The sequence below is a fragment of the Carex rostrata genome, chromosome 1 (genome assembly GCF_964058835.1).
Source record: "Carex rostrata chromosome 1, lpCarRost1.2, whole genome shotgun sequence".
Taxonomy (NCBI): Eukaryota; Viridiplantae; Streptophyta; class Magnoliopsida; order Poales; family Cyperaceae; genus Carex; species Carex rostrata.
This window is the reverse complement of record NC_135918.1, coordinates 18,754,949-18,776,566: the sequence shown is the minus strand read 5'-3', so window position 1 is coordinate 18,776,566 and position 21,618 is coordinate 18,754,949. Positions and strand designations below refer to the sequence as shown.

Here is a 21,618-nt window from a genome sequence, read left to right as displayed (position 1 = left end):
GTCATGTGTTCTTCTTCCCTAATGTACCTGAAATTAACGGTCCAGATTAATTCCAGCTGGACCAAGTTTTGAGATAAGTTAAGAGAACGGTCTGGATCTATTCATTGCACCTCAGATATTGCACTGGAGTGAATTCAAACCCTCCTTCCTTTCTTCCACTCTGAATCAATCCCACCATGAAATTCCCTGATTTTATCCTTCCCCTCTTCTCCATCCTCCTCCTCTTCTTCTTCCTTCTCTTTGCCTCTCCTGCAGCTCAGGCTGCCAACGCTGTGTATCACTCTTGCGGTACAACCGGCAATTACTCGACCAACAGTGGAACTGGCAATTACTCGGCCAACAGTACATACGAAGCAAATCTCCGAACCCTCTTCACTGACCTCAGGAGAAACGCCACCTATTCATCCACCAATTTTGGTTTTGCCAAGAGCAACGTCGGCACTACTCCAAACCTGGTTTCAGGGCTAGTCCTCTGTCGTGGTGATGTCAACTTCACGGCTTGCTCCTCTTGCGTCAATCAAGCCACTCAGGATATCCAAAATCTCTGCCGCTATTACAAAGTAGCAATTATTTATTACGATTTCTGCTTCCTACAGTATTCAAACCAAAACTTCCTTTCACCTCCCGACTACACTACTAATAATCAGGCCATTTTGGCAAATACCTCAAACGTGGACGTGTCTGTTACCCGCTTCGACAATCTTGTCGACTTCCTCATGAACTCTACAGGTGACTATGCTGCATTCAATGATTCAAACAACTTTGGGACTTCGCAAATGAATACCACTGATTCTTTCCCAGTGATAAGGGGACTAGTTCAGTGTACACCGGACACATCAGATGCAAATTGCAGAATCTGCGTGCAATATCAGATTAATCTGCTAACCCTATTTCTCAGTGGAAAGCAAGGAGGCAGAATTCTCAATGTGTGGTGTAACATCCGATACGAGATTTATCAATTTTATAGTGGACCACCGCTGCTGACACTTAGAGCTCCGGCAGAGAATGCTCCAACTCTACCTCCTCCTCCTTCAGAAGGTATCAAAACCCAACTTCTCTAAGCACTTGAAAAGTAAAATGCATTGATAGTTAATTATATTAGCTGGTCAACTTTTTTCCGTGAAACAAAAACAAAATTGCTTCTGTTCTGTTGCTTATGCTTAGAAAAGAAACAGGGCAACTGCTGAGCAGAGGGACCGATTGGAATTCAGTCAGGTACTATTTAAACATAGAGTCCGTTTTTGAGATTCGTGCAGATAGATTAATTATAGATACGGTAGGGGAGGTGATCCGAATTCAGGCAGGTTACAGGTAGATGATTTGATTTGATTTGATTTGGTCCCTTATCATTAACTTGCCGTCTTTATATCTGGAAGCAAAAGTTATGGCTGCTGACTTGGAAGTTTGAATAGTCGCCTACTCATCTGCTCTGCTCATCGTTTGAATAGTCAACACCTCCTTTAGTTATGCCACCTGTCGTATGTTTGCAGACTGTAACCTAGCTACCTCGGTTCTTCCTGCTCAGTTATGTGTAAATCGATCGGTCATAAATTATTGTTTGGTATATAACGAACTAAAATAAATAAATAAATAAATTATAGAGAGAATTAATAAAATCGAGTGATCAAGGAAGAAAACAAGTTAGATATTTGGTTGATGTGGCCATGTCCATGTGGGACAGACATCTGGTCTGGCCTACCTCTGTGGAATTATGAGCGATCCTTTTAAGTGTTAATTAATAAATCCTTAATTTGGACCACTTACTTCACCATCTGTCTATTTCAAATTAAAGCAATACTAGACTATTAGTAGTCTACAATGACGTACACTATCAATCAATTAATCAATTAAATATTAATTGTGGAAAATCAAGACGCGCGGATGAAATAAATACTAAATCTGGAAGCCCAACTTTCAGGTAATTAAGGCCTAAGTGCAAACTAACTACAAATAATAAGCTGGGCTGGAATATATATATATAATCTTCTATATTAATTATATCATATCATCAGCTATATGAGCTAACTCACAAGGTTAGCTAGTTGGATGCCTGGATCTCACCCACAAGTCTTGAATGAATAATATTGCTTACGTTCCAGATAGTTATGCTGCACATATTCATTTCATAATTGTAATACTTACATCCCACTTGATATACTCAATTATTAATTGTCGTCAAAAACAAAAATTGTTCAAATCAAAAGGTGTTTTACTTTACACGTGTTTGTAAGCTCTCAAGTCTTTTATACAGGCATGAAGAAAACTTCAACTGGTACAATTATGGCAATCACTCTACCACTGCTCCTAATTGCTTTTGTTGTAATCGCTGGTCTCTGTGTCTGCTTTATAAAGAGGAGAAAAGCAGGACTTACAAAACCATTGCTGAGTAATAAGAAAATCAAATTTTATTTTATCCACTTAATTTGTAGCTAGTACTAAGTTCGGCACATGCTGAATGATTTTGGTTTCAATGTACAGATGTGAGTAATCCCGAGGAGATCAAAAGTGTCGAGTCATTGCTTCTCGATCTCTCTGTATTAAAAGAAGCGACAATTGATTTTGCAGAAGAAAACAAACTTGGTGAAGGTGGATTTGGAGCTGTGTATAAGGTAGGAATATACTCAAATTGACTTCATTACTAATTATCAAGACATTTATGGTATGTAATTACATTTTTATTCTTCTATTAGGGTGTATTGCCTGATGGCCGAGAAATAGCAGTAAAGAGGCTCTCTAAAAGTTCCAGCCAGGGAATGGGCGAATTGAAAAATGAGCTACTTTTGGTAGCAAAGCTTCAACACAAAAATCTTGTTAGACTTCTTGGTGTTTGCTTGGAGGATCAAGAGAAATTGCTTGTTTATGAATATGTATCTAACAAAAGCCTTGACCAAATCCTTTTTGGTAATACTTTTTTCTCTCTCTATAAGAAAAAATTGTGTTTCAATTAAATTGTTGATTCCTAATAATCTGAAGAACTGTTTGGTGAATTTTCAGTTTTTGCTTAGGTTTGACCCAATTGCCCAAACCAAATGAGTATGGTATTAGCCCAGACAAAAATAGTTAAACATAGTCCTTAGTTCCATATACCAACCAACTCTGTAGATACTATGTTTTTTTTTTGTTGTTAATTTTGTTTCTGAGATTGTCATTATTGGCTTTAATTATTTGGAATTAAATGCATATAGTCCTTAAATTGTAGATAGCTATATATATGTATAGTAGTTGAAAATATTGAAAAAATTACATTGCTAGTCCTAAATAAGGTCCTTGTTATTTGCTTTTGTAGATTCTGAGAAACGGCACCTACTAGACTGGGGAAAAAGGTACAAGATCGTTTGTGGAATTGCAAGAGGGTTGTTATATCTACATGAGGATTCTCAACTAAGAATTATTCATCGAGATCTAAAGGCAAGCAATATCTTGCTCGATGCAGACATGAACCCAAAGATATCCGACTTTGGTCTGGCTAGACTCTTTGGAGGAGACCAAACTCAAGAGTTCACAAATCGAGTTGTAGGAACATTGTAAGAACTCAATTATATTACAAGTACTGTACAGGTATATATTGCAGTAATATAATTGTTGAATTACTATTATAAAACTGACGTTGATATACATAATTTTTTGTAGTGGATATATGGCCCCAGAGTATGCAATGCGGGGTCACTTCTCCATAAAGTCAGACGTTTTCAGTTATGGTGTTTTACTTTTAGAGATTATAACTGGAAAGAAGAACAGTGGTAACTTTGAAAATGATGAGACAGAATATATCTTGAGCTTTGTAAGTAGGAGAATTGATCCTCTGTATTTATTATTCTATAATCAACAAAGGAACTGTATACTAACAAAACTGAAATTACCTTAACATAGGTATGGCAGCACTGGACCAATGGCACCATTACAGTAGTAGCAGATCCATCTTTAGGTCGGCACTATTCGAGAAGTGAATTGTTGAGATGCACACAGATTGCGTTGTTGTGTGTCCAGGACAACCCGGCAAATAGACCATCTATGTCAACTGTGGCCCTAATGCTTAATAGCGAAACAGTGTCTCTCGAGACTCCGTCTAAGCCCGCATTTTGCATTGCGAAGAGCAGTATACGTGCTGGCCCCTTCTCAAGTGTGGTTAACAACAATGGAGGCAACAATGGCAGGACATCAGGCACGTCTATCCCGATGTCACCAAATGAGGTTTCAATTACTGAAATTGAACCGAGATAGATTGTAAATGAAGGTTAGAAATGCTTTGGTGAATTTGAGGACAGTGAAAGTCAACAAGGTCTAATCAATGAGCAGCAACAATTTAGTATGTTAATTCTTACTAAGCTTTGTAAAATTATAAGGTCGCTACGAGGGCACATTTTCCTTTTCTTTCATATTTGTGTAGTTTAGATGTTATTTGGTATGGTACAATGACTTATGTAGTTTAAATATTTTGTTTAGATATTATTTGAGATATGATTGGCATTTATGTTTCATTTTTGGTATGTTTGTTATGTTTCTTATGTTTTTTTGGCACTTGTATGTTTGATATTTGTTGTCTTATTTATGTTAATTGATGTAATGTTGTATGTTTGTTATCAAATATCATGGAGAAATGTAAATAATAAAACAAACAAAAAAATGTTGGTAGAATCATCAGCGATCGGTTTACCGGTCGTTGATACTTTTTTCTGACGTCAGCAAAAAACAACAGCGACAAAAAAAAATTAGTCGCAGAAAACTTATCAGAGACCGGATGACATCAATCAGCGACCGGTGACGTCATCAGAAGAGTATCTGCGACAATGCTTTCAGCGACCGGACTATCAGCGACCAGAATCAGATATCTGCGACCGGGATCACTATCAGCGACCGGTCGCTGATAGTCTTTTCTGCTGTAGTGTCTTGTGCAATTGTAAGAAGTCATCTGGAACTGAGGCACTACTTCAATCAAATACTTGAATAAATTTGCTTCAGAGATTTTAGTAGCTTAAAAGAGTTATACATGTTCAATATAAATTTTGCTCCGTTGGTCCTTTTATGTCCATTTTTTTTTGTCTTGATTACTCATATATTCTTTAGACAATTCAGAAAAACTAAATCAATTTAGTGCTTAAGAAACAATAGGGAAACAATCAAACTGATATAATAGCTAAAGAACTACTTTTAACATGTAATCTTCCACTTTATCCCTTTCAAATACTACAACAATTTAACAATTAAACCAGCTTCCGAGGAGACCAAACTCAAGAAATACTTTTAACATGTAAAATAATACTACTTGTTATTTTTTATTATGTGAAATATTATTTTTACATAATAAAATAGGGTTTTGGATTATTACTTAGCAAGTAATAGAGAATATATACATCATATAGTCTATAAATTGTAGATAGCTATATATATGTATAGTAGTTGAAAATATTGGAAAAATTACATTGCTAGTCCTAAATAAGGTCCTCGTTATATGCTTTTGTAGATTCTGAGAAGCGGCACCTACTAAACTGGGGAAAAAGGTACAAGATCGTTTGTGGAATTGCAAGAGGACTGTTATATCTACATGAGGATTCTCAACTATGAATTATTCACCGAGATCTGAAGGCAAGCAATATCTTGCTCGATGCAGACATGAACCCAAAGATATCCGACTTTGGTCTGGCTAGACTCTTTAGAGGAGACCAAACTCAAGAGATCACAAATCGAGTTGTAGGAACACTGTAAGAACTCAATTATATTACAAGTACTGTATAGGTATATATTGTAGTAATATATATAATTGTTGAATTACCATAATAAAACTGACGTTGATATACATAATTTGTTGCAGTGGATATATGGCCCCAGAGTATGCAATGCGAGGCCACTTCTCGATCAAGTCAGACATTTTCAGTTATGGTGTTTTGGTTTTAGAGATTATAATTGGAAAGAAGAACAGTGGTACCTTTGAGAATGATGAGACAGAAGATCTCTTGAGCTTTGTAAGTAGGAGAACTGATCCTCTGTAACTATTATTCTATAATCAACAAAGGAACTGTATACTAACAAAACTGAAATTACCATAACATAGGTATGGCAGCACTAGACCAATGGGACTATTACAGTAGTAGCAAATCCATCTTTAGGTCGGCACTATCCGAGGAGTGAATTGTTGAGATGCACACAGATTGTGCTGTTGTGTGTCCAGGACAACCTGGCAAATAGACCATCTATGTCAACTATGGTCGTGATGCTTAATAGCGAAACAGTGTCTCTCGAGACTCCGTCTAAGCTTGCATTTTGCATTGCGAAGAGCAGTATACGTGCTGGCCCCTTCTCAAGTGTGTTTAACAACAATGGAGGTAACAATGGCTGGTCATCAAGCACGTCTGTCCTGATGTCACCAAATGAGGTTTCAATTACTGAGATCGAATCGAGGTAGATTTTAAATGAAGGTTAGAAATGCTCTGGTGAATTTGAGGACAGTGAAAGTCAAGAAGGTCTAATGAATGAGCAACAACAATTTAGTATGTTAATTCTTACTAAGCTTTGTAAAATTATAAGGTCGCTACGAGGGCACATTTTCCTTTTCTTTCATATTTTTTCTCTTGTGCAATTGTAAGAAGTCATCTGGAACTGAGGCAATACTTCAATCAAGTACTTGAATAAATTTGTTTCAGAGATTTTAGTAGCTTAAAAGAGTTAAACATGTTCAATATAAATTTTGCTCCATTGGTCCTTTTATGTCCATTTTTTTTGTCTTGATTACTCATATATTCTTTAGACAATTCAGAAAAACTAAATCAATTTAGTGCTTAAAAACAATAGGGAAACAATCAAACTGATATAATAGCAAAAGATATACTTCTAACATGTAATCTTCCACTTTATCCCTTTCAAATACTACAACAATTTAACAATTAAACCAGCTTCCGAGGATTCCAAACTCATGAAATACTTTTAACATGTAAAATAATACTAGTTATTTTTTATTATGTAAAATACTATTTTTTATTTTTTTATTTTGTAAGAGACTATTTTTGTTGTGTTTTATGTAGTACATGATTAGTTAATGAATATGAACCCGAGAAGCTAATTATATTGTATAATTAATTAATGAGCTTAAATCCAATAAGCTTAAAAAACTACTTGTTATTGTTCTCTAGCAGGGTTAAGGGTTCTTGCGTTTATACCAGGTCTATGATGAATAAAATAAAGCTGGAACTTTGATACCTGTCAGAGTGTTCAGTATCTGATTTATGAAGCTGGGTGTGCTTCTTAGACCAAAAATGACATTTTGGGTTTATTTAAGATAGAATTGCAATTTTACTTTTTTCTTTGTCAGACTCCTATTGTGTAAGTCATTTTTTATAAAATGGAAGGGCTTTTTAGCCTATTTAAAAAAACAAAAAAAAATGTTAAGCTATTTGAACCTAATTCATTAGTCTAGGGGTGTCAATGGCATCCTTTTATGGATCCTTCTATGGAAGGGCATCCTTTTATGCATTCTTTTATGGAAGGGCTAAATCTCTCTTATGCCCCACGTGCTTGAAGAGTTTCTCGGCAACATGTTGAGAACAGTACTGATGCACACATTGATTGGTAGACTCTTTCCATCTGAGATATGGATCCTGAAACACAGCTTAAATCTTCAAATGTCTATCAGATATGACACAAAAGAATCGATTATCTCCATTTACTTCTAACCGCAACCATCTCATAAAAAAAATCCAGTTTTATGCGCTTTCTTTCTCCACAATTCCAAAAACCAATTGAAGCAATTGGTTTTCGGCATCGTACGCACATGTCATTAGCAACCTACCTTGGTACCGTCCCGAAATGAAACATGCATCGATACTAATCACTGGTCTGAGAAATGGTATATTTGTACAATACACAGTCCAATGCCCATGCCACTGCCTTGAAATGCTTATCAGTTGAGTTATCAATCGGGGTCGAGGTCACACAATACTTAGTTCCTAGATTGTTTCTTTTTATGATTTTTGATACCTCGCATATTTAGCCTATATTTGACTTGATTTCGTACCAAATTCACGTTCTAAATTGTCAAAATCATGTGCATTTCATTGATATATCTTTAGAATTTGGTACTGCTGAGAGTTTGTTTGTTTTCTGCAGGATTGGAGCAAAATAAACGAAGAAATGGTGTTTTTGGACTTTCTGGTACGGCCCTTACCAAGCTTGGTACGGCCCTTACCAGACTTAGCCGATTCAGCCCATCTCCCATCTTGTACGGCCTGGCCGTACCACCTTGGTACGGGCCGTACATAGATGCCGCCTGACAGAATTCAAATCTTGGCAGAGGCTATTTAAAGCGAGGGATCTCTCCATTTTCGGGGGATTCCATTTCCATTCCAGATTGAGAGCTCAGAGAAAGAGAGAAAGAGAGAAAAGGAGCAAGGAGAGAAGAAGAAGGAGGAGGAAGAGGCGAGAATCGACGGATCAACCTCTTCTCCACATCCGATCTTCGATCTAGTTCTATCATGCCTCTCTTTATCTCTTTATTTGTATTTCTGGACAGATCTATGACTTGTGAGTAGTTGATCATTGTTTCTAGGGTTTGTAGATGGATTTTCTTGATTTGTGTTGCTTTTCTTGATTTGGATCTTGTATGAACTCTTTTGATTGAATTGATTGTGAATTTGCTTGTCTTGATTGCTTTGTCTCTCTGTGATTGCATATGGTGTGCCTATAGTGGTAGATCAACCCTAACAAGGTCATGTGACCATTGCTTTCTCTCAACCAAACCAATCCCTTTAGGTAGACTTGTTCGAATTGAAGCCGAAAGGTTGAATTCTCCTCTAATTGACAAATTAGAGGATACCTTAGATCTCCAATCAATCAACTAGAGGATCTGGACCAAAACACGAGAGTTGAGGTTTAGAAACCCTAGAAGGTGAAGAATTGACTCCAAAACCTAGATCTTGAGCCAACAAACGAGAGTTGAGGTTTAGGAACCTTAGGTATGGTCAATTGAACCTTTCTGAAGAGTTTAATACGAGGTACCAGCAAGAAATGCATCAACTTGAACTTGTAAGCTCTGTACTGGTACATCGGTACGGGTCTTACAAGAGTGGTGCGGCCTACCCGTACCAAGCCCCACTCGGCTTGGTCGGACCAGGTTGGTGCGGCCTAGCCGTACCAACTTGGTAAGACCCGTACCACTAGAGGCAAATCAGAGATGAAGTCTGAAACCCTTGAAACATCTTTTATCCCAAATCAAAACACAGTTTATACCTTTCCTTGCACATTTACTATTCTATTGCATTGTTTGATTGCTTGAGTTGATTCTTTAGGAAAATTAAGTACCAAAACTCCCTTTTTCTCACTTCTAGTCTTTAGTCGAGATAAGTAAATATCTAGATAAAGGAACCGTCCCTGTGGATCGATACCCGATTATACTCCTCGATAGGGTTGTACACTTGCAACCCTAATCGGAAGGTGTAACCGCGGTTTTAAAAGGTACGCCCCCAAGCGTACCGAAACTTGCGTTGCGCTTTCACGCGAACAATTTCCAATAGTGGAATAAGTAAGTTGTACGAGTTATCCCAACTCCCAAACAGATTGCGATAGCAAGCTCACGATCTCGCCATAATTTGTTGTACTTGGGGGTTACCTTCTTGTGGGTTGCCTTAACGACATCTCGGACATGAGCTATGCTTGCGCACATATTCCTTCTAATAGTGTCATCAATTGCAAGGGCAATTATCTCTACTGTAAGCTGGCAATGATCAGCACGTGTTGCCGGTACTCTACATCATGAGGAATTGCTTGTTTGCTAATAATCCAAGATTCTGAAATTTACAAAAATCATCTTTGCACACCACCTCGTAACGTTTAGGTTCGCTTCTAGCAACCTTAGACTCAAAATTTTTCTCGAGATGGAACTCATTAATTGCTATCCTTAGAGCCGTCTTCAACTCATACACTGTCCCTTTGGCCAATGGATTATCAAATGTTCTCTTTGAGCTGCCAAAAAAAACAACATCCGCAGGCCGAAAACCAGATATGTTATTAAAACTATCAACCGGATGTCTCATATTTTCCCGACTAGTTATCGAGTACTGTGCTTGACGGGACTGTGCTTAACAAGACTGTGATTGTGACTGTTTGGATGGTTCAATATCATCGTTGAAACCTGATGACTCATCTGAGAGCATCTCATCCCCACTCTCCACCAAACTATCATAATCAATTGCATCCACAGGTACATGCGAATAATCACGAACCGGTACCGGTCTACAGACACGACTGGTACTGGATCGGGATCCACAGGATTCTGACTGATATTAGGTCGGAATCGAGTTTTAGAAATCTTACTGGGTACAAGGATCTGACTATTCAGGTTTAATTGGAAATTAAACCGGTATGATTTGGTTCCAATTCCACAAATAACTCTAGAACATGTAACCTTTGTGGAAAAGAGGCCACACTTTCTAAAATCATTTCGAACGATTATTGATTTGTTTCCGGTACTAATTGATAGTCACGTTGGCCGTCGGTAGATATTAAACCTGGCTTGGATTTTCATATTTGCTTCATTAACATTATATCCAACCAGTTTAAAAATCCCATTTTGGAGATAATCAAAGCTATGGTTCACGATTAGCGGTAATGAGTATTTAGCCCGGGTACTGTAAAAGATACTGTCATCATTGTATTTGATTTCTCCTCCAACAAAATTTTTCACACAAATGGTTTTCATTTTTTGTTTTTGTTGGTATGGATAATAAACTACAATTTATAAAATAATAACATATAAGAAATTGAAAAATTAAATAAATGAGAAAACTTACTGAATTATAAACCATTTTGGAATTTTCTAAAATATTCTAAACCATTTTGGAATTTTCTAAAATATTTTAAACCATTTTAGAATTTTCTAAATTATTCTGAACTATTTTGGAATTTTCTAAATTATTTTAAACAATTTTGGAATTTCTAAATTATTTAGACAATATTCTAAACTATTTAAAATAAACTAATTAATTATATTCTAAATTTAAATTTAAATTACAAAAAATTAAAATACCTTAATCAAAGAGTCGATTGATTAGACAGTCAGATTTTCGAATAATTTTGTTAGAAGGGGCCAAGGGAAAGTGATGTGGAGTCTGTAGCGCGCTTGGAGGATTTATAATAAGCCTCTGATCCGAAATCCAAATTTTTTTGCGGTATTGGGACAAGAAACTGCAAAAAAAATTTGCAGTATTAGAAAGAAACTGCAAAAAAAAATTGTGGTTCGGAGTTACTGCAAATTTTTTTTGCTGTTTCTTATCCCATGAAGTGCAGAAAAAAAAATTGCAGTAACTCTACCAAAAAACGTAATAAATTTTTGCGGTTTGAGTAGATTTCGAATTCTTGCAGAAACGTGTGGTTAGTTTTTTAAATTTTATATGTTTTTTTGGATATTAATAAAAATTTCGAAATGTTTTGCATATCTTCTGTTATCCAGCTGTTTATCAAAATACACTTCAGAAGATACAACAAAATTAGGAAAAAAATAGTTAAAAAGAAATGAAAAAGTATTTGATCTTTTAATGACCGCGCGTCAAAAAAATAAAAAAGCAAAAAAAAAAGAAAAAAAAAAGAAACTCCGTACGTCTATGTAGCGAGTATGGAAAATACATCATTTATTTATCGTTTGGTAAATTTTGCACATTTAAATTGAATTAAACAATTAGTACTAACCAGTATAAAACGGCAGTGCTGGAGATAATGGATTGATTTTTGACCAAGTGAAGAGCAGACTCCCATTAGTCAATTATGGAGTGTCCTATTTGGCAGGAAAAGGTCAAACCAAACTCCATAAAAGACCCTCCTTCCCACCCCGGCAGTCTGCAGATTAGCATTCACTCAAAATCCACAAAATTATAATTTCAATTCCCACCATGAAATTACCTCACCTTATCCTTCCACTCGTCCCCATCCTCTTCTTCTTCTTCTTCTTCCTAATTCTCTTTGCCTCTCCTGCAGCTGAGGCTGCCGATGCTTTGTCTCAAAACTGCGGTAAAACCGGCAATTACTCGGCCAACAGTACATACGAAGCAAATCTCCGAACACTCTTTACTGACCTCAGGAAAAACGCCACCAATTCATCCGCCAATTTTGGTTTTGCCAAGACCTCCGTCGGCACTACTCCAAACCTGGTTTCAGGGCTAGTCCTCTGTCGTGGTGATGTCAACTTCACGGCTTGCTCCTCTTGCCTCAATCAAGCCACTCAGGATATCCAAAATCTCTGCCTCTATGACAAAGAGGCAACTATTTATTACGATTACTGCCTCCTACGGTATTCAAACCAAAACTTCCTTTCATCCACTGACAATTCCGTTGATATCATTCTGTACAATGCCCATAACGTGAGCGTGTCCTTTACCCTCTTTGGTAATCGCGTTGATTATCTCATGAACTCCACAGCCAACTATGCGGCATTCAATGATTCAAAGAAGTTTGGGACGTCACAGATGAATTCCACTGATTCTTTTCCAGTGATAATGGGACTAGCTCAGTGTACACCGGACATGTCAGGCACAGACTGCAACTTGTGCTTGCAAAATCTGATCGGTATGATGCCTCAATATTTCAATGGAACGCGAGGAGGGAGAATTCTCGGTGTGAGGTGTAACATTCGGTACGAAGTTTATTCATTCTATAGTGGGGCGGCGCTGCTAACAGTTACAGCTCCAGCTGCTCCGGCTCCAGCTCCAAGTCTAGCACCTCGAGTAACAAACCCTCCATCGGAAGGTATCAAAATAACTTCTAATCACTTGTGATTCTTTGATCTTTGCTCTTTTAGTTTTAGGTCGGGTGAATTTCAACTATTTTGGTAGGAAAGTAAAATTCATTGAATAGTTAATTATATGTGACCCGTTACCGTTAGAAAGAAACGAATTAATTAATAGTGTGAATCGAATCCTAATTTCTAAGTACACGTATTGACGTATACGGTATATTAGCCCGTCAACTTTTTTCCGTGGAAAATTAATTCCCCAAAAACAAAATTGTTTGTGAGCAGAGGCAGAGGCAGAGGTAGATAGATGATTCATTCCATTTTGATCCTCTAACATTAATTGTGCGTACACTTAGGGCATGTTCGGATGTAATCCCGAAAATACTGTTCACGTGGAAAAAAAAAATTCACTCAGACTGATTTTTTTTTTCCCACATGAACAGTAAATTTTAGTTCAAACTTTTTCTATTTCCGTTCCTATTCCCATTCCCACTGTGCAGCTGAACAGGGCCTTAGGGGTGTCAATGGGTACGGTACGGGTTGGGTGGAGACATTTTCATACCCATACCCATTAAAATTGACCTTATCCATATTCTATCCATACCCATTAAAAATTGATTTTATCCTACCATACCCTTACCCATTAATATTATCGGGTAACGAAATGGTAGCGGGCGAATAACGAATAATACTAGTATAATAATTAGTTTTATTATATTTTACAAATTAAACACCAAAAACTCATTCATTTTAACACATATATAATTGCATTTCTAATAAAAAATAAAATAAATGTGCAATCAATTCCAACTAAATTATTTTTTATAAAGAATAAAAATTCAAAAACACGAATATACATTTAAGTGGGTTGGAAATTGAATTGAATATATATTTGGATTTTATAATTACCCTATAAGATAACGGGTACGAAATAGTCATTACCTATATCCTTACCCATTTATTTAACGAAAAAAAATTCTTACTCATACCCATACTCAATAAGCTAATGAAAAAAAACTTTATCCATACCCGCCTTATCGAATACAATACGGATCGAGTAAACGGCTAAAAAGATACCATTGACACCCCTACGTACACTTGCTGTCTGGCACGGGTCTCTAACATTAATTGCTGGAAGAAAAAGTTATGACTGATGACGTGGCAGTTTGAATAGTCGTCACTTGCTCATTCGTTAGTCAATTACTTGGTCAACAGCGTCGTTTAGTTATGCCATGTCACCTGTCGTATGTTTGCTGACTGAACCTCTCTATGTTCTTCCTGATAAGTTTGATGTAAATCATAAATTATTGTTTCGTATATAACAAACTTAAAATATAATTATAGAGAGAATTAATAAAAAGGATTGTTCAAAGAAAGAAATTAAACTAATTGTTTAGTGACAGCAGCTCCCAACTCCAAGCGAACGTAATTAGATATTTGGTTGGTTGATGTAGCCATGTGGAATGAGTGATCCTCTTTGAGTGTTAATAAATCCTTTGGGCCCCCTTACTGTCACAATCTGAGAGACAGCCTTCCAATTAAAATTGGTCTAATTCCAAGTAAAGTAAGACTGTTTCTGTTAGTAGTCAAACAATGCCCCAATCAATCAATCAATCAATCAATATCAATATGTAGAAGAAGATGAAGACGCGTGAAACAAATACACTATTCAGGGAGTTGACTGGAAGCCCAACATTCAGGTAAGGGCCAAGTGCAAACTAACAACAAATAAAATAATAATATGTAATAATCTTTCAAATTATATGATAGGTCACAGCTATATGTTTTTAATAAGCATGGTTGCTATATATGGATACCCAGATAGGACTAGTGTTTAGAAAAAAAAATAATAATAAATGAACCGGAAACCCATGCGTTCACAATTTTATTTGAAGTTGAACACATGATTAAAGTTAATTATGAACTCATACGTTCCTCGTTCAGTCAATTATTTTGGTACTTTAAAATATGTTCTAGTGTTTTTAACTATTTGAACGTACGAATGACTTGTTAAGATATCTTGTTAAATATTTTAAAATATGGTTATTAAACGATTTTGGGAATTGGAATAGAAAAAAGAAAGTTGGATGCAATGTGGTATACCGTAGCCGATAATCAGCAACCAGTCAATAGGGACAGAAATCTCTCTCATAAAGGAAACTGCCAAAAGGTTGGTGCCCTTCTACCTAAATTTTTGGCGAGGAAATTTGTTGTTATTCTTTAGAAAAAAAATATATATATATGTTTTTTTTCGAAATACTTGGTATCTTAAGTATGAATACTTGATATATTATATATTAACACTTGTGCGCATATGTATCCATATTTGCACGCGTCAATTATAAAATCTATTAAATATTAAGTGGTCCCCAAGTAATTAATGAAGTTCAGTTAGTTAATGGTCCCCACAAGTAGTTATTGACTGGGGATGAATGAGAAAAATTGACTAGGGGATAGTTAGTCGATCTCAAAAAAGAAATATGTTTTTTTCTCATCCAACCATTGATCTTCATCTAAATTCGTGCATGAAAAAACTGGACGGTTGAATGAGGGAAAACAGGAACCTGCTCTTCCAAAAAAATAACAGCCGATTGGACGATTGGTACTCTAAATTTTTTTTTCTGGAAATGTTAAGTTATTCAATTTGGTCCCTCAAACGCGTGATGTCCATCTAGCTTTGAATCGTTGCATCAGTGGGCTGTGGATGACATGGGCTGCAGTATTTTATAGCTTTCAAAGTGGTTTCTAGGAAATTACCATTTCTTGCATAATACTATTTAAAATCATTGTTTAAACCTTGTTCAAAATTCAAATTGGCACGTTGTATAGCATGTCATATCAGGATAGTGTGAGTTGATTGAGTGTATTTTATTCCCGTCTTGAATGAATAATATTACTTGTTTAAGATAGTGCTGATGTATATATTCATTTCGTAATTGCAATACAACCATTTCATATATATTACATTATTGTTGTAAAAAATTATTCAAATCCAAAGGTGTTTTAGGCGTGTTTGCGAGTTCTGATGTGTTTTATGCAGGCAAGAAGAAAACTTCAACTGGTACAATTCTGGCAATCACCGTACCACTAGTCCTTGCTTTTGTTGTAATCGCTGGTCTCTGTGTCTGCTTCTTAAAGAGGAGAAAATCAGGGCTGACAAAACCATTGCTGAGTAAGAAAGATAATTTTATTTGATCGACTTTGTACTCAAGTAAGCTTGTCACATGCTGATTAGTTTTGGTGTCAATGTATAGATGTGAGTAATCCCGAGGAGATCAAAAATGTCGAGTCACTACTTCTCGATCTCTCTGTATTAAGAGTAGCGACAACTGATTTTGCAGAGGAAAACAAACTTGGTGAAGGTGGATTTGGAGCTGTATATAAGGTAGGAATATACTCAAATTGACTTCATTACTAATTATCAAGACATTTATGGTATGTAATTACATTTTTATTCTTCTATTAGGGTGTATTGCCTGATGGGCGAGAAATAGCAGTAAAGAGGCTCTCTCAAAGTTCCAACCAGGGAATGGGCGAATTGAAAAATGAGCTACTTTTGGTAGCAAAGCTTCAACACAAAAACCTTGTTAGACTTCTAGGTGTTTGCTTGGAGGAACAAGAGAAATTGCTTATTTATGAATACGTACCTAACAAAAGCCTTGACCAAATCCTTTTTGGTAATGTTTTCTTTCACTATCAGAAAACATTCTATTTTTCCTTAATTTTGTTGATTCCCAATTCTAGAGTAACCACCATAACGTTAATTATCCCAAGTATTGTTCGGTGAATTTCAGTTTTGCATAGGTTTGACCATAACAAATGAGTAATGTATTAGTCCAGACAAAAATAGTTAAACACGGCCTTTAGTCCCTTACCAACCAATTGGTAGATAACCATGCAGAGTTTTGAGCATATATACTTGATACCTTATAATTAAATTGTAGATAACCATGTATAGTAGTTCAACTATTGGGAAAAACACATTTCTAGTCCTAAATAAGATCCTCATTATTTGCTTCTGTAGATACCAAGAAGCGGCACCTACTAGACTGGGGAATAAGGTACAAGATCATTTCTGGAATTGCAAGAGGGCTGTTATATCTACACGAAGATTCTCAACTTAGAATTATTCACCGAGATCTGAAGGCAAGCAATATCTTGCTCGATGTAGACATGGACCCAAAGATATCCGACTTTGGTCTGGCTAGACTTTTTGGAGGAGACCAAACTCAAGAGGTCACAAATCGAGTTGTAGGAACATTGTAAGAACTCAATTATATTACAAGTACTGAACACACATGTATATATTGAAGCAATTGTTAAGTTTTAGCAAATACTTAATTATGATCCCCAAGAATTACCATAATATATAAAACTGGCATTGATAGACATACTTTCTTGTAGTGGATATATGGCTCCGGAGTATGCAATGCTGGGTCACTTCTCGGTCAAATCAGATGTTTTCAGTTATGGTGTTTTAGTTTTAGAGATTATAACTGGAAAGAAGAACAGTGCTACCTTTGAGAATGATCAGACCGAAGATCTCTTAAGCTTTGTAAGTAGCAACACTGATCCTCTGTATTTATTATTCTATAATAAGCAAAGGAACTGTATACTAACAAAGCTGAAATTACCATAACATATATAGGTATGGCAGCATTGGACCAATGGTACCATTACAGAAGTAGCAGATCCATTTTTAGATCAGCACTATCCAAGGAGTGAATTGTTGAGATGCACACAGATTGCCCTGTTGTGCGTCCAGGACAACCCAGCAGACAGACCTATTATGTCAGATGTGGCTGTCATGCTTAGTAGCGAAACAGTGTCTCTTGAGACTCCGTCTAAGCCCGCATTTTGCATTACAAAGAGCAGCATACGTGCTGGCTCATTCTCAAGTGGATTTATTAACATTGGAGGCAACACTGACAGGTCCTCAACCAAGTCTGTCCCGGTGTCACCAAACGAGGTTTCAATTTCTGATATGGAACCACGGTAAATTGGAAATTAAGGTTAGAAATGCTGTGGTGGATTTGACACAACAAGAATGAGACACTTTTCGTGAGGATAAAAAAATGACTTTTTGCAGTGAATTACTTTCATTATTCAGTTTTTTCTTTTTGCAACGATACTTTTTGCGACGGACGACCGTCACAAAAGCGATTTTTCTCTCGCAAAAAGTGTCTACTTTGTTGTAGTGTGAGGACAATAAAAGTCAACAAGGTCTTCTTAATGAGTAGAAGAGATAGTATATTATAATTTTTACCATTAAGGTTTTGTAAAATAAGGACGTCCTAGAGCACATTTTATTTTTCCTAAATAGGTTTTTCTCTTACGCAATTGTCAGAAGTTATCAGGAACTGAGCCAGTACTTCGATATAAAGTACTTGAATAAATTTGCTTCAGAGATTTTTGTAGCTTACAAAAGTTATACATGTTCAATTCAAATTTTGGTCCTGCCGTCCCTGTTTTGCCCTGAAAAACACAATACATGAGAGATTATATCCAATTCGCGGTCCTTACCATGGCCCTGAAAGGTTGAAACACCTTATTCTAACTGTAGTCTCTTGTTCACAGTGATCCGACTTTTGGTAGCACTCAGTCAACTCGGAGCAGATCTCATATTCTTCAGAAAATTCAGAAAAATAAAATCAACTCAGTACTTAAAACAATATAGTGAAACAGTCGGAAGAGATATATGGAAATAAGACCATACATTTATGCATCTTTCACTCTAAACATTCAAGAAACAGTATTGAAGAAATAGGAATTTCATTCTATTCAATTGTGTTTACATTTACAGAGAGTTGTGTCTTATATAGAGAGTAGTAACACGCCTACTGTTAAACCAGCTTTATTTGCTCAAGTGCATGAACTTTCCAATTTTCAATGTGGCGAGTCAAAGATATTGCGTTATTTAAATTATTTGAAATTTCTAATTGAACTTGCCAGCAATAATTCCTAGCAGCACCATACATTAATTTCTAATTGAACTTTCTCATTTTTCTTTCTTAAACTAAACGATTCATTGTAACATGACCAGAACTTGGATTACCATTGATTTTTCCAATTCGTAACAAAAAAAAACTACTTATTGCCGTATTTGAGCTTTGCAAATAAACTTCTTGGAAACTGAGTCATGCATCTCGTTTCGAACTTGATTTGAACTTGCAAATAAACGAATCAGGTCCAGTTTGAATTTGATTTGATTTAATTTCAAACTATTCGAATCGAATTTTTTACAAACTTTAATTTTCAAATCAAACTCAAATCGAATCACGAACTATGAATTTATTTTTTGTGCAGTGCTATATATAACGAACTAAAATAAATAAATAAATTACAGAGACAATTAATAAAATCGAGTGTTCAAAGAAGAAAACAAGTTAGATATTTGGTTGATGTGGCCATGGGACAGACATCTGGTCGCGACATTGGCCTACCTCTAGATAATGAACGGGTCACTCCAATGGACCATTCACTTCACCATCTCAGAGACGAGACAGCCTTCCAATTAAATACAATCTGTCTATTTCAAATTAAAGCAATAGTAGACTATTAGTAGTCGACAATGACGTACACTATCAATTAATCAATCCAATCAATTAATTAAATATTAACTGTGGAAAATCAAGACGGATGAAATAAATACTAAATTCTGGGAGTTGACTGGAACTTTCAGAATTGCTATTTTGTTGTGAACAGTAAAAATAGTAATTTTATATTTTTTTGCTGTGAACAGTAAAATTTTCTAGACCATCGGATCAGCGACTTTCAAAATTACTTAATAAATAGTAAAAAAATTTCAAAAAATATAAAATTTGGTCTCCAAGCACATTTCAATATAGAGAACAAGATGAACGGTTCGGATCAATGTTTTGAACTTTAAAATCACAAAATATGAGCATAAAGTAAAATAGTCGCTTTACTTCTATATATATATATATATGTAAATGGAGGCTACCCCTAATACAGGCATATATAATTAAATATATATAAAAAGATATCACTAACGGTCCAAAGTAATAACATATGGCAAATTACGACATGCAAACGCCAACTCAAACATATCCGATGGTGTAATACAGTTTTGCTAACGGCTAATAACACCCAGAGATGATGGTGTTTCTATTTTAACGGTATATTTAACGGCCGAAAAACTAATATTCCTGTCAGTCCCTAATTTCTAACCGATCGCGTTGGAGCTTAACGCCATCAGCTCAAACCGATCGCATAAGGGTACACATTTTCAATCGGGGCGATATGCAATAGTTGGAAATCCAATGACGGAATGCGATTCTAACCGATATAAAATGTTTTTTTTTGTAGTAGTAGTGCTATTAGTACATTTCTAACAGATATTGACTGAGAAAACCATTTTAAGCGACCATTCAACATGATCATTGGTAGGTAAGCCTCACATCAGCAATAAATGTATGTAGAATTTGAATAAGCCAAAAAGACCATGAAAGGTACTCTTCATTGACTAGTTGACTGAATGATGAATCAAGTCCATTCAATTGATGTGCATCTCCATAGTACACGTCTTCATTTCAGTCCACTCCACAGAAGCTTAGATATTAGCAGGTCAAGAGGGGGTATGGCTTCACTAGAGCTAACGTGATTGTTGGTTCAATAAATTAATCATTACTTCCAACTCATAACTATTAAGGGGAGAAAAATGTTTATTATTCAAAACAAGGGATAATTAATATCAACAGATGTAAAGCTTTTATATTGCGAGAGAATTTCCTAAATTTAAGAATCAAGTACTATTTTATTCTCAATTTGTGTAAGATTCAGAAAAATAAAAATACACCGGCAGGCTGAAACGTAATCAATCCAAGTTGATAATTAATCAAATGAAAATATGTATCTCAATATATTTTTGTTTTCTGCGAATATGAAATAAACAAGTTCTCTAATACGCAAAAAAAAAAAAAAAAAAAAATCTTTATAGTATTTTTGTTGCCTAGATCTTTGTAAAATTATCTTTAGATTTTAGTTAATGCATGAAATCTATCCAAAAATGCACTAATCTAGTTATTTACGCAAAACTTACATTTTTCCTTTTCACTTCACATTTCTTTTTTCTCTACTGACAATTGCCATCCTAATAGCGAACCTCAACTCTGGAAGCCCAACTTAACTCATAAAAAAAGTATAAAAGTATAGCTCATAGAGATTCGGTTCTTTAACCATGCCGGTCCACCTAAAAGAAAGTTTGAACCAGGCAGGCTGGCATATGAGCTAGTTGGATGCCTGGATCTCACCCACAAGTGAAGTGTTTAATTTATGCCCGTCTTGAATAAAAAATATTACTAGCTTGTATGTTCCAGATATATAGTTATGATGCACATATTCATTTCATAATTGTAATACTTACATCCATTTCATATACTCAATTATTAATTGTCGTCAAAAACAAAAATTGTTCAAATCAAAATGTGTTTGTAAGCTCTCAAGTGTTTTATGCAGGCAAGAAGAAAACTTCAACTGGTACAATTCTGGCAATCACTCTACCACTGCTCCTAATTGCTTTTGTTGTAATCGTTGGTCTCTGTGTCTGCCTTATAAAGAGGAGAAAATCAAGACTTACAAAACCATTGCTGAGTAGTAAGAAAATCAAATTATATTTAATCGATTTAATTTGTAGCTAGTACTAAGTTCGGCACATGTTGATTGATTTTGGTTTTAATGTACAGATGTGAGTAATCCCCAGGAGATCAAAAGTGTCGAGTCACTACTTCTTGATCTCTCTGTATTAAGAGTAGCGACAATTGATTTTGCAGAGAAAAACAAACTTGGTGAAGGTGGATTTGGAGCAGTATATAAGGTAGGAATATACTCAAATTAACTTAATTACTAATTATCAAGACATTTATGGTATGCAATTATATTCTTAAACT

The 21,618-nt window shown here is 35.7% G+C and overlaps 1 protein-coding gene and 2 long non-coding RNA genes across 8 annotated transcripts; all 3 read left to right on the top strand.

Moving 5' to 3' along the window:
* Window positions 1–78: 78 nt before the first annotated feature.
* LOC144562479 (cysteine-rich receptor-like protein kinase 6) lies at window positions 79–18,695 on the top strand. 4 transcript variants are annotated; one of them, XR_013514103.1, is made up of 8 exons: window positions 79–1,038; window positions 2,252–2,386; window positions 2,479–2,609; window positions 2,691–2,901; window positions 3,287–3,524; window positions 3,631–3,781; window positions 3,871–4,383; window positions 4,884–5,004. XR_013514103.1 is itself a non-coding variant. In XM_078311717.1 (8 exons), the coding sequence occupies exons 1-8, from the start codon at window positions 177–179 to the stop codon at window positions 18,672–18,674; spliced, it is 2,085 nt and encodes a 694-aa protein (XP_078167843.1). In that variant the 5' UTR covers window positions 128–176; the 3' UTR covers window positions 18,675–18,695. The 4 variants fall into 4 exon arrangements, 3 of the variants coding, with proteins under 3 accessions (XP_078167843.1, XP_078167856.1, XP_078167857.1); XM_078311717.1 differs by lacking the exons at window positions 2,252–2,386; window positions 2,479–2,609; window positions 2,691–2,901; ... (2 more) ...; window positions 3,871–4,383; window positions 4,884–5,004 and adding exons at window positions 15,750–15,881; window positions 15,964–16,094; window positions 16,176–16,386; ... (2 more) ...; window positions 17,358–17,704; window positions 18,662–18,695 and having other exon boundaries at window positions 128–1,038; XM_078311730.1 differs by lacking the exons at window positions 79–1,038; window positions 2,252–2,386; window positions 2,479–2,609; ... (3 more) ...; window positions 3,871–4,383; window positions 4,884–5,004 and adding exons at window positions 11,800–12,723; window positions 15,750–15,881; window positions 15,964–16,094; ... (3 more) ...; window positions 17,358–17,704; window positions 18,662–18,695.
* LOC144562544 (uncharacterized) lies at window positions 5,875–6,687 on the top strand. Its single transcript, XR_013514146.1, has 2 exons — window positions 5,875–5,960; window positions 6,050–6,687. It is a non-coding gene; the product is annotated as an uncharacterized LOC144562544 (long non-coding RNA).
* Window positions 18,696–20,442: 1,747 nt separating the features above from the next.
* Window positions 20,443–21,546, top strand: LOC144562524 (uncharacterized). 3 transcript variants are annotated; one of them, XR_013514144.1, is made up of 3 exons: window positions 20,443–20,988; window positions 21,188–21,325; window positions 21,415–21,546. It is a non-coding gene; the product is annotated as an uncharacterized LOC144562524 (long non-coding RNA). The 3 variants fall into 3 exon arrangements; XR_013514143.1 differs by having other exon boundaries at window positions 20,443–21,037; XR_013514142.1 differs by having other exon boundaries at window positions 20,444–21,084.
* The last annotated feature ends 72 nt before the right edge of the window (window positions 21,547–21,618 follow it).